We start from the raw sequence: 15,844 nt of genomic DNA on the forward strand, positions 1-15,844 counted from the left end.
TATTCCGCTGTAATTTCGTGATGTATGCGCGAGCTCACCACCGCCGGAGCTAGTGCGCCGTCATCGCCTCGCTAGCAGCCCGGCAGGCTCGAAGGGCGAAACCCGCTGTTGGAGCAATGCGATTTCTTATGTTAGTAGAGGAGGACCGTAGATAAGAAAGAAAAAAATTCACACGGGGATGTTTTTATTTCTATTAAATTAAGTCGACGAGACAGAATTGGGACTGCAAGCCTGGGAAGTTAACCTGCCAAACAACGATACTGAGGTAATTTGTTGACTTTTTTAACACGCCAAATAATTGATTCAGGATAGTGTTTTTAAATGCAAAATAGAAGACATACCTGCGAGAGGTATTTAATTCGGTTAATTTATTAACCTTCAATTCCATCGTTTTACATTCATCAGGAAGCATTTGGGATTGACGAGCAGGTTTGTTATCCAATCACAGAGCGTTATATCTCCGCTGGGCCAATCAGGGAGGACAGAATGGCAACTAGGAAACTATTCCCGTTTTTAGGCGTTTCTGTTTATTTATTCAGATTCAATAAAACAAAGCAGATATCATTTTGCAAACGATATATGGTTATTATACTAAAGTTATTAAGGATTGCGTTAACATCAAAGCAATAATGAAGCTACATTTTATTTGTCTAAAAGTTATATTTTATTTTATCCAAGGTTGTCCCGATGGACCAATCAGGGTGTACGAAGGCGTGGCTTGTAGCAACAAGGAAACATTGGTGTCTTGAGGAATTTTTATTTTTTAAGAATACTGGTAAAGATACAAACAATATTAGGACCATGATTCCGGGATCGTGTTGAAATTAAACGAGATAATTAAGGTAAATTCTTATTCACTGGACTGATTACTTCGTTGCTTGTTGAAACTGTCTAATTAATCTCGTGTTTGTGTGTCGTTCTGCACGTTTTATATTATTAAACTTGGCTTTCTCTTCACTTTTTTTTTTCACGCCACTAGCCTGACTGTTGAAAATGGCTATCGTGCGGCAGTTTGGACTCTTGGTCTGGAAAAACTACCTTCACCAGGTAAGTTGGAGCAAGGTGGAGCTATTAAGTGCAAGTGACGATTGCGAGAAAGAATCTGTGCGTGTTTTTAGGTTACAGAGGCTGTAAATTAAGTCGACTCGTACCTGCCTGCTGCTGCTCATATCGTATTGTACAAGTTTTATATGGATGTGTAAGACCTAGATGATAATTTTAAAAAAAACTGAGATAATGTCATATCGATAATGGACAACTGGACAGGGAGGCTACAAAGAGGCTGAGAGCAACTTTGTAGGATCTGAAAGAATATCTGGCAAGTACTGGCTGTTCAGTTGATGACAACAGAATTCTGTGATCTTCTTATGTTTGATGTAGAGTGACAAATCAGAAACCTTAATATTACAAAGAAAAATATCAAAACCTGGCTCCACTTAACCCAAAGCTGAACTATTTGGAAATAATTCCAAAAAGTGACGAGCATCAAATATTGGCAGATCAGGCTTTGTGCCTTTCTGAATAGCGTCTTGCAAATCTCAGTTAAAGTTTGCACAATGCAACACATATTTCGATAAGTTGTTGTTGCTCCATCTAATGTTATCTTTGAACCCCTGTGGCTTCACTTTGGGACAACACTGCCAATCTCAGCAATGCATGCCTGACCCTGGCTCACTTTGCATGCTAAATTAATCCCTTGCATGACTAAAAAAAAAGAAAAGCGTGTTCTGTTCGCTTGTGCTGTTAACTAAAATTTGCAATAAGGTGAAGTAGAGGGAGATGTCGGTGTAGCTGTCATATTGTCTGTAATGTAAATATAGACTCAAGTTATTGGATGTGAAAATTATGTAATGCATGCTTTCTGTGAGTCCTAGAGGTAGAAAAAAGACATTAAATGAAATGTGGTCACGTGACTGAATTGCCTTTGCGTCATTGTGTGTTCCAATCAGCCATCACAAGAATCCAATTACTTCTACTTTCAAGTCATTTCAGGCCATGTTGCCATTAATTACCATTAATTAGGAAGCGTTCTGGAAGGATGCACAGACCCCATCTTTTCATTTATATTTCTCAAAGAGCCCCTCTGAAATTTTTGAGTTCTAGAAAAACAAGACTTTCCACAAACAAAGGAAAGTAAGCAAATATTTCTGAAAATATCAAGAGCGATCATTCCCACTTCCTCTGAAGACTTGAATGCGGCAATGTACTTCCTCTCATTATGTCAAACCCATGACCGACAAGTCATGACCAATAACCCGTGATCTCAATTACCCACCCCCAACAGAAACGTCAAATCTTGGTAACCCTGGTGGAGATCATCTTGCCCTTGCTGTTCTCCGGCATCCTCATTGTACTGCGCCAGAAGGTTCCCTTCAAGGACTTCCCCAATGCCACCGTTTACGAGAGCTTCGCCGTCGGCGCTTTGCCTCAAAACTTCTTGAGGCACTTGCAGTTGGCCTACGTGCCGGCCAACTCCAGCGCCGTGCGGCAAGTGGCGGAGGATGTGCGACTCAACCTCGCCATCGCTTCAGGTGGGTTTGGTGTCTCCATTCATTTTCTATATAAACCTTTTACACCAAGCACCACCTCAAATTCATTTATAGTAGCAGGGCCAAAGACACTGTTTTCATTCAAAACCGAGAGAACTGGTTCCTCCGGGTCAAGAGTGTAAACGCGCCACGCCCTCCTCTCAATTTATACACAAAGAAATATGCCTGCAACCTTTGCTCAGCAGTGGGACTTGTCTCATATGCAAGCCAGCTGACAATAAGCCACAGTGTGAAGCGTGTCGTCCTGTACACTCCGCAACCTCTCTCCAATGAATAATTAAATCGGCCTCGTTGTTCCCAGAGCCGACAATTAGTACGTACGCACAAGAACAACAAAAAGCCAACTCGGTTGCTTTTGTGTTCAGTGGCTGAAACGCCCACTGATATTTAAAATGTCACAGTCGTGGTTTTGAAATGTCTGCATGTTTTTTTTAGCTGTTTTTTTTTTTTTTCACAGTTTATTGCGAAATGAGACATTGTGTAATCTCACTTCTGAGTATAGACTTTTCCAAAACTAATCTTAATATTTAAAATCAATTGAAAATTTGGCTCATCATGACTGTTTGAATCGATGGATGAATTGATTTGTACTAAGACCCCCCCCCCCCCCCCACATGATTTTTAGCATCAGAGGAGCTTTATGGTCATCAAAAAAGAAAGTGTATCGTGACCTTTAGAACACACTTTGTGTACGCAAAAAAAAAAAAAAAAAAAATCATATATACATTGTAGAGGAGCTTTATGGTCATCAAAAAAAGAAAGTGTTTCGTGACCTTTAGAACACGCTTTATGTGTACACTGAAAAAAATACGGTGTAGACAATGCAGCGTCAATTTCCTGAAAATGTTCAGCGTCATTGCACTGAACCATTTTGTCAAATTGCAAAAGAACCTTTTAGTATTCATCTCAGGCTGAAGCAGAGCGAGCACATTTGAACCGATGCAGCTGCTCGTCCTTTGTTGTCCTGCTGTGTGTGTGTGTGTGTGTGTGTGTGTGTGTGTGTGTGTGTGTGTGTGTGTGTGTGTGTGTGTGTGTGTGTGTGTGTGTGTGTGTGTGTGTATGTGTGTGTGTGTTTACTCGCTGGGTCTGACCCAGATTTAACCTCCTGGGCATGCGTGTCGAACCCCACCGCACTCTCAATACCTGCATGTGGCCGTGATAAGTGCAATCTTTTGTAACTTCTGGAACGGAAATATGACCAAATAGAAAAAGAAAGCAGACGATGCTTTTATATGACTCATGCGCGGTGGGTCAGCGTTTGATAAGACTGGTTTGATAATAAAAAATAATAAGAACGTCATCTTTCCCCAGTGCGTGGCTTTGAGACGGAGAAGCACTTTGAGGACTTTGTGAGGAATGACCCCGAGTCTGGAAATCTCCTGGCCGCCATGGTTTTCGAGAAGCCCTGCTGTCACAATGACGAGCCTTTGCCCCTTCAGGTATAAGTGCCACCCTATATTAAAAATTGATAACAAAACCCAAACACTGAGTCTACAATGTGCGCTCTGCAATTGTCTCAAATCCTTTCTTGAACTTTTTATTATTCGCTCATGTATGCAGGTCAGCTACCACCTGCGCTTCACCTTCACCCCTCGCAACGCACCACCCAAAGAGAAATCGGAGCTAGACCCCAACAGCGACTTGGACTGGCACACGCTCAGCCTCTACCCGCTTTTTCAGCTCCCCGGCCCGAGAGAACAATACGACAGGCATGGGGGAACACCTGGTAAGAGCCTTTCTTTTAACGTGCTTCTTTATTTTCAATCCAAGCTGGTGCCAGTGCTGGTTTAGAAATAAAGCGGCCATTTGTTGCGGATAAATCTCGTGCCTGAGGAACACTAACTCTTAATCGTTCCTGCGGGAAAGCCTCTATAAAAGTGGAGCACTTTCTCCAAACTTTGTGTTACGGCCTTATTTTATATATATATATATGCGTGATTTTTTTTCTTCAATATTCTGGAGGTTTATCACTTTAGTCTCCTCCCTAGGAGGTATTTGTATAGGGGTGTGTAGACTTTTTATATCCACTGTATCTAGTCTGGAAGACAAGTTTGCCAAAAGACCATAAGCTGTAAAAACAATAAACTCTCTCGCTCCTTTCAGTTCCCTTCAGGTGTAATTTTGTGTAATAGCAAAACAATGTCAGTTGTAATTTCCATTACGATGAGGCTGATACTTAAAAAGTCAGTTAAATTGGATTTTTCAAAATGAAGGCCCAGCATGTTTTCTTTAGGGCAATAAAATCAAATGAATTAGAATAAAGCCATAAGTCCATAAATTTTCGTGGTGCTTAAAAAGTCAGTTCTGTTTGACATCCTCAGACCAGCAGATGCCCCGCCCTTAATCTCAGCAGCCTCTCGGCACAAGGCTACGTTTCCGTGGAAACCGCCATCCGCCACGTTCAGTGTGACCCCTCTGTGCAGTGTGACATCTGCGAGGCGTTCAGGCGCCGTTCGTACACACACTCGAGACTTTGCGACGTGGCGAGGACAACTTGAGTTTGTAAGATGCATCGAAGCTCCTCAGAAGATTGAATTGTTCTCCGTTGCCATGGTTTCCCTCATGCCGCAAAAAAAAAAAAAAAAAGACATCTCTGTTTCCATCCAGAATCAAGATAGCCTCATTAAGAGTGAAAGTAAATATCTGCTCTTCTTCCCTTCCAAGGTTATTTCCGTGAGGGCTTCCTGGCCGTGCAGCACGCCGTGGACAAAGCCATCATGCGCTCTTACAACAGGACGGCGGCCGACACGCTTCTGGGACAGACCAGAGTGGTTCTGTCCCGCTTTCCTTACCCGCCCTTCATTTACGACGTCTTCATCCTGGCCATCCAGAACCAACTGCCTCTGCTGCTGGTGCTCAGCTTCACCTACACGTCCCTCAACATCGTCCGAGCCGTGGTGCAGGAGAAGGAGAGGAAGCTGAAGGTGCCTGTAATTTTTTTTTTTTTTTTAATCCATTTATTTATTTCAATTTGCATTCTAATCGTTTTTGTCTGTGCTCTTTTGTGGATCTCAGGAGTACATGAGGATGATGGGACTCAGCAACTGGCTCCACTGGACTGCTTGGTTCCTCATGTTTTTCCTGTTCCTCTCCATCTCAGTCTTCTTTGTCACGCTGCTCCTCTGCATTCAAGTGAGTTTGCTAAAATTGTAATTTAATAACCTCCTCGAGCAAACTAACTAACCGTATGTGCTTTATTGTTTTAGGTAAGCCCAAATGGAGCGGTCTTGAGTTACAGTGACCCCACGCTGGTCTTTGCTTTTCTTCTAATCTTCGCCGTGGCTACCATCAACTTCAGCTTCATGATCAGTGCCTTCTTTTCACGAGGTGTGTGATTGATTGATTGAGATTGTTATTTTTTTAAGGATTTATTATTCCAAATTGTATCATGGTGACCTGGTGGTCAACAGGTCACATGGATGTTAGTCTATAGCTAAATGTGTGTGAATACAGACTAAAATCCTTTTTTTGCAATTCACATATTAAAATGTTTTTTTTTTTTTTACTGGGCCTGGAAGGCAATAACGCTGGTAAATGTCATCATATATCTGAACAATCCCCGGATACGCATTTCATGGCTCCATTTCCAAGCTAATTAAAATGCTTGATAACAAAGTCTCCTAATTAGACTTGCGAGGGTCGTCGATGTGCTTTTGCTCGAGCAGCAGCTTCGGCATGACGTCGACTCGCAACGCACTTTGTAAGTGCACTCCAAATGTCACACTTCTTTTGAGAGCTTCTTTTTGTCGCAAATGGAAGCCGAAGCTCTTTTATCCGGCTCTGCCATTAATTATCTTGCATTCACACTTGGTCCAGTTTGGTCTTTTTGTGTGGGTAGTCGGGAGTAGTCAGTCAAGTAAAAAAAAAAGAATTATGCTGATCTTAATGTACCAGGCTATTCTTTTGCGTACTTTTCTCAGAGTTGACTAGCTAATCAGAGTGATCAATTCTTTTTGCATGACACAATAATCCCACAAATGCATTTCAGATGAAAAGCTATTTTTAGTCAACTTTATAATGGCCATGTATTGCTGTAGTATTTAGTTTTCTCGGAGCAGCTTATTCCTTTTGGTAACCATGGCGACGACTGAAAAAGATATCTTTCTTGCCACATTTTTCATTGTCAGACAGATATTTAGCGTTATTATTATTTTTTTTTTCTCCTCAGTGTACCTTTTTCTTTATTTTGCAGCCAACGTGGCAGCGGCGGCAGGCGGCTTTACATATTTCCTGAGCTATCTGCCTTATTTGTTCCTGTGGCCACGTTATGACCTACTCAGCCATGCTCAGAAGGTTTCGGCCTGCCTTATCTCCAACGTGGCCATGGCCATGGGAGCTCAACTTTTGGGAATGTTTGAAGGCAAAGGTGGGTCGGCAGACATTATTGTTCTCAAGAGCCATATTTGATTTTTAAAATGTTATTTGTTGATGAGGTAAAAAAAAAAATATATATTGTTTTGTAGTTGAATAAAAATGTATTATTTTTGATTTTATTTTCTTCAAATTTAATTATTCAATAAATTTTTCCTGTCCTCCGCAGGCACGGGCATTCAATGGAGTAACTTGTTTGATTCGGTAACGGTGGACGACGATTTCTCGATGGCTCAGGTGATGGGCTTGCTGCTGTTTGACGCCGTTCTCTACGGCCTGGTGGCCTGGTATGTGGAGGCAGTTTTTCCTGGAGAGTACGGCGTGCCGTTGCCCTCATACTTCTTCATACTGGTACGCTGTGCTCAGCTTTTTGCACACGATCTAATCAAACTGATTTAATCCAAAACTTGACGGGAACAGTTTGTCCGTTTCACTTTATTGTACGTACAATGTGGTGAGGGCGGTGAAGCAGAACTTAGAAGTTTAGATTAATCATTGCTGCTACCTACAAGCAGCAATTATATTATTGAAAATATAATTGCAAAATTTTGTAGAAAATTAGCATATCATTTTGAGCCCATATCACCCACTCCTACTTGTCATATTTGATTCAAGCCTGAATAGCCTCCGCAAATCATTACAGTTATGGATGATAAAAAAAAAAAAAAAACAGGCACATAAATAATCTTTTGCAATTAAAAAAAAGACACATCCAGTCCCAGGGTATGGAGCAATATTGTGATAGCTTGACGTCGTAAATAATTTTGCCTCATCCATAATGAATGGGATGTGAGATAATGAGTTTTGTTCATTATTTTTGATTTGCCGCCACCTGAGTCTAAGCTCTTCTTTTCCACGTTCAGCCTTCCTACTGGTGCAGCAGCCCTCGCATGGCTCTGCTGAACGAAAAGGAGGAAGAGGAGGACGCCGAAAAGGCTCTGAAAGGAGAATTTATAGAGGAGGAGCCAAACGGAGTCGTCGCCGGGGTTAAGATAAAGCATCTTGCCAAGGCAAGCACAGCAGACAGTAATTTGATTGTTTTTTTTTCAAAGTGAAATAATTTATTCTTGTTCCGTGGCAGGAATTCAAAGTGGGCAACAAAACCCGTAAGGCCGTGCGGGATCTCACGCTGAACATGTTTGAGGGGCAGATCACGGTGCTGTTAGGACACAACGGTGCCGGCAAGACCACCACGCTGTCCATGTTGACAGGTGACCAAAATGTTACGTTTCGTAAACAATATTGAGCTGTGGCTCCATTTTGTGTCAGAAGAGCGACACCGGATAAATTGTAGAAAAATGTGACCCCCCCTTCTCTTTTTCCTCCACAGGTTTGTTCCCCCCAACCAGCGGCAGGGCCTACATCAACGGTTACGACATCTGTCAGGACATGGCTCTGATCCGACGCAGTCTCGGACTCTGTCCCCAGCACGATGTTCTGTTCGATAATCTGACTGTGAGAGAGCACCTGCTTTTCTATGCCCAGGTATTTGCACCTGTCTTTAAAAAAAATGGGCTTCATATTTTATGGTGAAGGATGTAAACCGTAAAAGTAGAAGATGAATATGCTGTGTGATTCAGCTGAAAGGCTTCTCCAAAGAGAAGATCCCAGAGGAGGTGGACAGAATAATCTGCATCCTCCAACTTGAAGACAAGCGACACGCCCGCTCCAAGACGCTGTCAGGCGGCATGAAGAGAAAACTCTCCATTGGCATCGCCCTCATCGGCGACTCCAAGGTGAGGAATCACTCGGCATGCTATTTGTCAAATTTGAATTCCATCTTCTGCAATCCAGGTGGTGATGTTGGATGAGCCCACGTCCGGTATGGACCCGTCAGCCCGACGCGCCACGTGGGATCTGCTGCAGGGGGAGAAGAGCGGGCGCACCATCCTGCTCACCACGCACTTCATGGACGAGGCCGACCTGCTCGGCGACCGCATCGCCATCATGGCCGGTGGGGAGCTCCAGTGCTGCGGCTCGCCGCTTTTCCTCAAGAACAAATACGGTGAGGACCAGCTCTTGAGACGATGGATGGATTCAGCTCAAATGGACGTCTATATCCATCAATGGCAGTGAATGACTTAAATAAAATATGACTGTGCTTTCCAGGTGCCGGCTACCACATGGTGATCGTCAAAGAAGCTCTCTGCAACGTGTCGGAGATCACCCGCCTCGTTCACCTCTACGTTCCGAACGCCACGCTGGAGAGCAGCGCCGGGGCCGAGCTGTCTTACATCCTCCCGAAGGAAAGCACCAGCAGGTTGGTCATGCGGATCCTGTTTAGGTATCTCAATATAATCTGAGATTGTATTATTTCTAGCTTTTTTTTTTTGTCTCTCAGGTTTGAGCTGCTGTTTGCCGAGCTGGAGATGAACAGAGAAGAATTGGGCATCGCTAGCTACGGCGCATCCGTTACCACAATGGAGGAGGTGTTTCTCAGGTCGGAATTGTAGGAAAAAACGAAATGTCTGTTGTGCAAACTGAGAGCTTCTTTGACTCAGATTAAAGGCTACAATAACATAATTATCTTATTATGTGATAATGACTTAATGATATTCATCGGAGTCAAGGCGCTGATAATGATTCCACATAATAATTAGGAAAGATAAATATTTGACTTCAATAAATCTCCACGAGTGTTCACATTTCAAATGATCACAGATGGACAGCTGTTCGAGGAAAGTTTCTACTTGGCATCATTTTCCTCTGCATTTTGACTTCACACTGCTTCATTTTGCCTCCCGCGTTGTCTCTATGGCAACAATTTACAACAACATGCTGCTTTGGCTAGCAACGGGAAAAATTATAATTGGTGCTACTGCGAATGTTTTCCCCCCCTAGGCTTATTATCTGCAAATCCAGTCAGGAAACAATCAGTGGCTGTCCATGCTTTTTCAAATGTCATAAATGTTTGCTCCTTGAGGGAGAAAATAATAGGAACGGGAATGGTTCTATTACTTTGTTATTGTGGCTTTATCCTGCACCTTCCCTTGTTAGCCGGGATTAAACTCACAAGTCTATCTATTTTCTTTCTTGCTATTTATATTGCACTAGCTGCCTCGCTATCTATCTAGCCTCTAATTGTTAGCAATTAATTGAAATGGAAAGGGCAAAATCACCTAGGGTTGTGAGCCACATGCTGCTTCACCAAGTCTATGTCCCATCAACTTCTGCATTGTGTGTTCAGAGTGGGCAAATTGGTGGATTCCAGTTTGGACATCCAAGCAATCCAACTGCCCGCCCTGCAGTACCAGCACGAAAGACGCTCGCACGACTGGACGACGGACGACGCCAGCAGCATCAGCGGCATGACCGACGTCACCGACTTCACCGACAGCGGCACTCTCATCTCTGAGGACTGCTCCAACATCAAATTGAACACAGGGGTGAGTTCAAATCAAGTAAAGTTGGAGGGATTTCAATGACAGCTTTTTTTTTGTACCAGGTGAGACTTTACCTGCAGCAGTTTTACGCCATGTTCCTGAAGAGGGCGCTGTACAGCTGGCGAAACTGGAAAGTTATGGTGGCCCAATTCCTCATCCCCTTGGTGTTCACCGTGGTGGCTTTAGTGGTGGCGCGCACCCTCCCCAACCATAAGAACGCTCCTCAGCTGGGACTGGAGTTGCGCCGTTACGGCCCCACCCGGGTCCCCGTCGCTCTCCAGATGGAGGCGGGCGCCTTAGCCTCCGACTTGGCCAACATTTTCGGATCGCAGCTCCTCGCTCAGCGTGGAGAACTCGTTAACATCACGGGTAAGTGTTGAGGAAAAAGAGGTTGGATTAATCAGTCAGCCCCACTTTAAAATCATGTTTCTTCTCTCCTCCCAGACTTTACCGATTACATCCTGAACCAGGCGGAGGAAGAAGGCGGCAGCTTTAACGAGCGCTGCGTGGTGGGCGCCGCTTTCCGCGGCAGCAGCAAGCACTTTGCCGAGGCGACGGCGTACTTCAACAACGAGGGCTACCACACGCCCGCCACGGCTCTCATGATGGTGGACAACGCTCTATTCAGACTCCTCGCCGGGCCCAACGCTTCCATCCACGCGGGAAACTACCCGATGCCGCGCAATCTCTCCGAGGCCGCCCAAAGCCAGCTCACATTGTATGCGACTTAGATACGGGATGACACGTTGTACGATTTCAATTTAGCTAATGGTCGCCATCTCTCCTCAGGGGAAAGACGGGCTTCATCATCGCCATCAACTTGATGTACGGGATGGCCTCCCTGTCCAGCACCTTCGCGCTCCTCCTCGTCACCGAATCGGCCATCAAGGCCAAACACGTGCAGAAGGTCAGCGGCGTCTACCTGTCCAACTTCTGGTTCTCGGCGCTGCTGTGGGACCTGGTCAACTTCCTGCTGCCGTGTCTCCTCATGTTGGTCAGTAACAGGATGTTGAAGACACACTTTTGATATTCATGAACGCATTTTGATTTTGCATCACGGTGATTTCTTCGGCAGGGAGTGTTCCAGGCCTTCAGCGTGGACGCCTTCACGTTGGACAACCGGCTGGTGGACGTGCTGCTGATGCTCCTGCTGTACGGCTGGGCCGTGGTGCCGCTCATGTACCTGCTCAGCTTCCTCTTCTCCTCCGCCGCCACCGCTTACACCCGCCTCACCATCTTCAACATGATCTCCGGCACTGCCACATTCCTGGCCGTCACCATCATGACCATCCCAGGTGAGAGAGAGTGGAAAGTTTGGGAAGATCCAAGCCAGACATTTTCATCCACAATATAATCATAAATATAATTTTCAATGTGGTTTCCTTTTCCCGCCCAGAGTTGAACCTGCAGAACATGTCCCGCCTACTGGACAAAGTGTTCCTGATCTTCCCAAACTATTGTCTGGGAATGTCCTTTTCGCAGTTCTATCAGAACTACGAATTCATCTCGTTTTGCACGTCCAGCCCAGTCACGGAGGCCATCTGCAAATATTTAAGTAAGTTATCTGCAAGTAATATTTTGAGAAGAGGAGAATTTCTTTTTTCATTTGCGATGTCAACCTTTCTCTCGTGTTAGATATCAAGTACCAACCCAACTACTTCTCCATATCCGAGCCCGGCGTGGGACGCTTCCTGTTGGCCTTCACCATACAAGGCGTCGTCTTCATCCTTCTGCTCTTCATCATCGAACTCCAGTGCGTCCGCTCTCTCCGACGACTCCTCTCCTCCCTCTGCAGGAGGCGAAAACAGGTATTTGACTTCTTCACTTTCATGACCTTGATCTTTTGCGACAGTATTAGCGGGCCAGCCATGATCTTCATTCATAGTCGAAATTACGAGGGTTCCCTGTAATCCTCTTTTGTGTGTCAGTTATCTTTTCTAGGAGACTCCACGCTCCTTGCCGAGGACCGAGATGTAGCAGATGAGAGAAAGCGGGTTCTTGAGTGCCAGCCCATGGTGGAGTCCATGGTCGGGAGTCCCCTTATTCTGCACGAGCTCAGCAAGGTGTGCTTCATGTCTCGTTATGTGGTTCGTAAATCTGCGTATATATATGTAAAATGATGTCGTGGTCTTTTTTTCAGGTGTACTGCAATGGCGAGCCTCTTCTGGCCGTGGACCGCCTGTCTTTGGCCGTGGGTAAAGGAGAGTGTTTTGGTCTGCTGGGCTTCAACGGCGCCGGGAAGACCACCACCTTCAAGATGCTAACGGGCGACGAGACCGTGACCTCCGGCGACGCCTACATCGACGGTTACAGCATCTTGAGAGACATTAAGAAGGTAAGTGCTGTTTGGTGTTTGTCCGTTGTAAAAGTCGAATGTGATGAACCACCGCTTATTTGTTTCACAGGTGCAACAGCGGATTGGTTATTGCCCTCAGTTTGACGCCGTGTTGGATCATATGACGGGTAGGGAAACCCTGAGCATGTACGCCAGGCTCCGAGGAATACCCGAGAAGTACGTGTCGGGCTGCGTGGAGAACGTTCTGAGGTCTCTGCTGCTGGAACCACACGCGGATAAACTGGTGCGCAACTACAGGTGAGACAAAATGGCGGTTTTTCTGTACGATTTAATTTTGGGCTGAGCGTAACGGTCGCTATGCACACGCAGCGGCGGCAACAAGCGCAAGCTGAGCGCCGGCACGGCTCTCATCGGCGGACCTCCGGTTATCTTCCTGGATGAGCCGTCCACCGGGATGGATCCTGTCGCCAGGAGGCTGCTGTGGGACGCCGTGACGCGCACGCGGGAATCGGGCAAGGCCATCATCATCACTTCGCATAGGTGAGTGTGAGGGGAACACGTTTATATCATTTATTGTATTATTTCCAAAGTTTTAGGTGTTGTATATTTAACCAAACGCGCTTCCTCCGCCAGTATGGAGGAATGCGAGGCGCTTTGTACCAGACTGGCCGTGATGGTCAACGGGCAGTTCAAGTGTCTCGGGAGCCCCCAGCACCTGAAGAGCAAATTCGGCAGCGGCTACACGCTGCTAGCTAAAGTACGCGTCGAGGCCGAGTTGGAGGACAGCGACCTGAAGCTTTTTAAAGACTTTATCGAAAGCACCTTCCCAGGTCAGACCTTCACTAAACGGAATTTTATTTGACTTTCTCCTTATGTGGTGTTGAATGGCAGATTTAGCCGTGATTTGTCTTCTCTTACAGGAAGTCAAATGAAGGATGAACACCAGGGGATGGTCCACTATCATTTGACGGACAAGACGCTAACTTGGGCTCAGGTATTGAGAACAGGGAAATTTGAGCTAAATTGATTAGATTTTTTTTAATCCCTGTGTCCTCTTTTGAAGGTGTTTGGCACCTTAGAGGCAGCCAAGGAGAAGTACAGCATTGAGGACTACTGCGTAAGCCAGATCTCATTGGAGCAGGTCTTCCTCAGCTTTGCTCAGTTCCAACACTGCATTGAAGGCAGGAGGAAGTAAGGCCCGTCCTTCCCCGACGCCTGTTCCACACACATCCGACACCCGTCCGTCCTTTGCATGTGTGTGTGTGTGTGTGTGTGTGACACCGGTTGACATGGACTTGACACAAGCAGCCGATTCCATTGCATCACACCACTGTTGCGTAACAGACTTGGAGTCGTTTAGCTACTCGCCGCTATCGCTTTTTATTATCTTTTTAGTAAGGTGAAAGGCAACGGTGTCATACGTCGCCGCCGAGTTGCGTCCAACTTTTTTGGTGTGTGCGTGTATTATTTAAAAGGTGATTTTAGAATGTGTTCAAAGGACTTAAGGAAAAATTAACCACTGTTTGTTCATGATTGTTGAAAGCCTTACCTAAACAAATGAAGGTTAAGTTTGTTTGCTTTTTTTTTTTCTTTTTTTTTATTGCCTTTGTTTAAAGCCTTTAAATGTTGCCAGCTGCAAAAATCATGTGATGTGCTCAAGGTGCAACCCTTCCCAAAAAAGGAATAGGGCATTTCAAGTTTTGGTTGGTTTGCGTAGGAGTTGATTGGCTGAGAAAATGGTACAACAAAATATTTTTTAATTTCAAACTATTAACTGGCATCCATTTTCTTTCTCTGTGTTTGCTCCTTTAAAACAACTGACGGCTGTGGCACCAAAAAAAAAAAAAAAACTGAACTAAAAAAACAAAACATCAAGCTGTTTGTGCGCATGTGAGGATTAGATCGTATACACTGTAATGTATATAATACTTTGAAATCAATGTCTGACAATAGAGAAAGTTTCTCAAGTGTGCTTCTGGACAAGCTGCAAATGCCTCGTGTTTCATATCAAGCTGCTTTTCCCCCACTTAAAACGCCTTCTCGCTAATGTGGAATGATCGGACGGCTGGTTATTCCTCTTTTAATCCGCAAGTCTATTCCTACAAAGCCTTTTTTTGCACTATGAAATAGATTATATGTCTATTCCTAATCCATAGGAATTGTTACGGTAATAATCTTGCTGTCCTCAACGTACAATATTGTCAGATGTGAGATGAATGTATTTACCAAGCAAAAAAAAAAAACAAAGCGCTACTAATGTGTCGGCAGCTCGAGATGCTTTTGCAGAGCTTTCCTAAAATCTGACATTCCGCAAAGATTATTTAACACAGGTATGATCTTTTTTTTCTTGCATTTTAATATTTTTATTTTTTTTATAATTGTATTTTGCACACATCATCACTTCGGTGCACGACTTGAATCAAAAGTGCGTATTAGTCGGGGGTTTGCGCTGCTGATGCTGCTGTATGATATTTCAAAAAGGGAATAGTGACATCATTGTAGCTGTATGGAGCTCACTCACCCTGTCCACTGTATATGTATGTATGTATCGCCATCTTCCTTTTTACATTAAAAAAAAAAAAAGGCTCTATGCAATTGGGAGCTAGCCTGCTGTTGTTTTTGCACATACTCGGGGGGGTCAAAATGAAAACCGGTTGGATCAGAAAAGTGGTTTCGGTTCAAAGGCAGATTGTTTTTGAGATCTGTAAGGGCAAGTGTCATTCATTTTGTTTTTTATTTATTTGACTTTTTACTTTAATAATCCATTGACTTTCTTCTGCAATAAGTAAAAGGTAAAAACAGGAAAAAGTTTAATACTTTTAAAAGATTATTTTCCAGATCTAAGATTTCTGACCTGCTAATTTGACGAGCCAATTGCTGCAATTTAGGATCGAGCTAGGGATTGATTTTTATTGTTGTCAGTGGTGTTACACAATACAGACCTGTAATTTATTATTCATTGTTTGAAGTTAAAATCTAACCCTGCTGCTGTTTTCATTGTACTAAATTCAAATGGTTAACTTATTTGCACTTTGTGATGCCAGTTATTGAGCCAGTTATTTGCAAAGGATGACCAAAGTGGGCGAGGCTACTCTTTGAGTGCTCCACAAATAAAAACAGTGAGACAGCCCTTGTGAGTGTCACACAAACACCAGGTCCGCCCCAAAGTCAACATGTCTCTTTCGGAAGACTCTTCAGCCGCCTTGCTTTCATTCAGCGCCACGCCGGTGCTGGCGTGCGTGGCC

At 44.4% G+C, this 15,844-nt stretch overlaps 1 protein-coding gene across 2 annotated transcripts; it reads left to right on the plus strand.

Annotated features, from left to right (window-relative positions):
• The first annotated feature begins 4 nt into the window (after nucleotides 1–4).
• abca3b (ATP-binding cassette, sub-family A (ABC1), member 3b) lies at nucleotides 5–15,194 on the plus strand. Of its 2 annotated transcripts, none has more exons than XM_049745387.2 (31): nucleotides 5–265; nucleotides 980–1,047; nucleotides 2,285–2,531; nucleotides 3,861–3,988; nucleotides 4,110–4,275; nucleotides 5,214–5,473; nucleotides 5,565–5,681; nucleotides 5,756–5,876; nucleotides 6,742–6,915; nucleotides 7,090–7,271; nucleotides 7,784–7,930; nucleotides 8,002–8,131; nucleotides 8,251–8,405; nucleotides 8,501–8,656; nucleotides 8,715–8,925; nucleotides 9,030–9,180; nucleotides 9,262–9,360; nucleotides 10,108–10,306; nucleotides 10,366–10,672; nucleotides 10,748–11,021; nucleotides 11,093–11,297; nucleotides 11,379–11,598; nucleotides 11,700–11,858; nucleotides 11,939–12,111; nucleotides 12,232–12,366; nucleotides 12,444–12,638; nucleotides 12,709–12,896; nucleotides 12,969–13,139; nucleotides 13,233–13,429; nucleotides 13,520–13,593; nucleotides 13,663–15,194. In XM_049745387.2, exons 2-31 carry the CDS (start codon nucleotides 994–996, stop codon nucleotides 13,792–13,794), a joined length of 5,127 nt encoding a protein of 1,708 aa, XP_049601344.1. In that variant the 5' UTR covers nucleotides 5–265; nucleotides 980–993; the 3' UTR covers nucleotides 13,795–15,194. The 2 variants fall into 2 exon arrangements, with proteins under 2 accessions (XP_049601344.1, XP_049601345.1); XM_049745388.2 differs by lacking the exon at nucleotides 5–265 and adding an exon at nucleotides 683–842.
• The last annotated feature ends 650 nt before the right edge of the window (nucleotides 15,195–15,844 follow it).

The sequence above is a fragment of the Syngnathus scovelli genome, chromosome 16 (genome assembly GCF_024217435.2).
Source record: "Syngnathus scovelli strain Florida chromosome 16, RoL_Ssco_1.2, whole genome shotgun sequence".
In the NCBI taxonomy this organism is placed as follows: domain Eukaryota; kingdom Metazoa; phylum Chordata; class Actinopteri; order Syngnathiformes; family Syngnathidae; genus Syngnathus; species Syngnathus scovelli.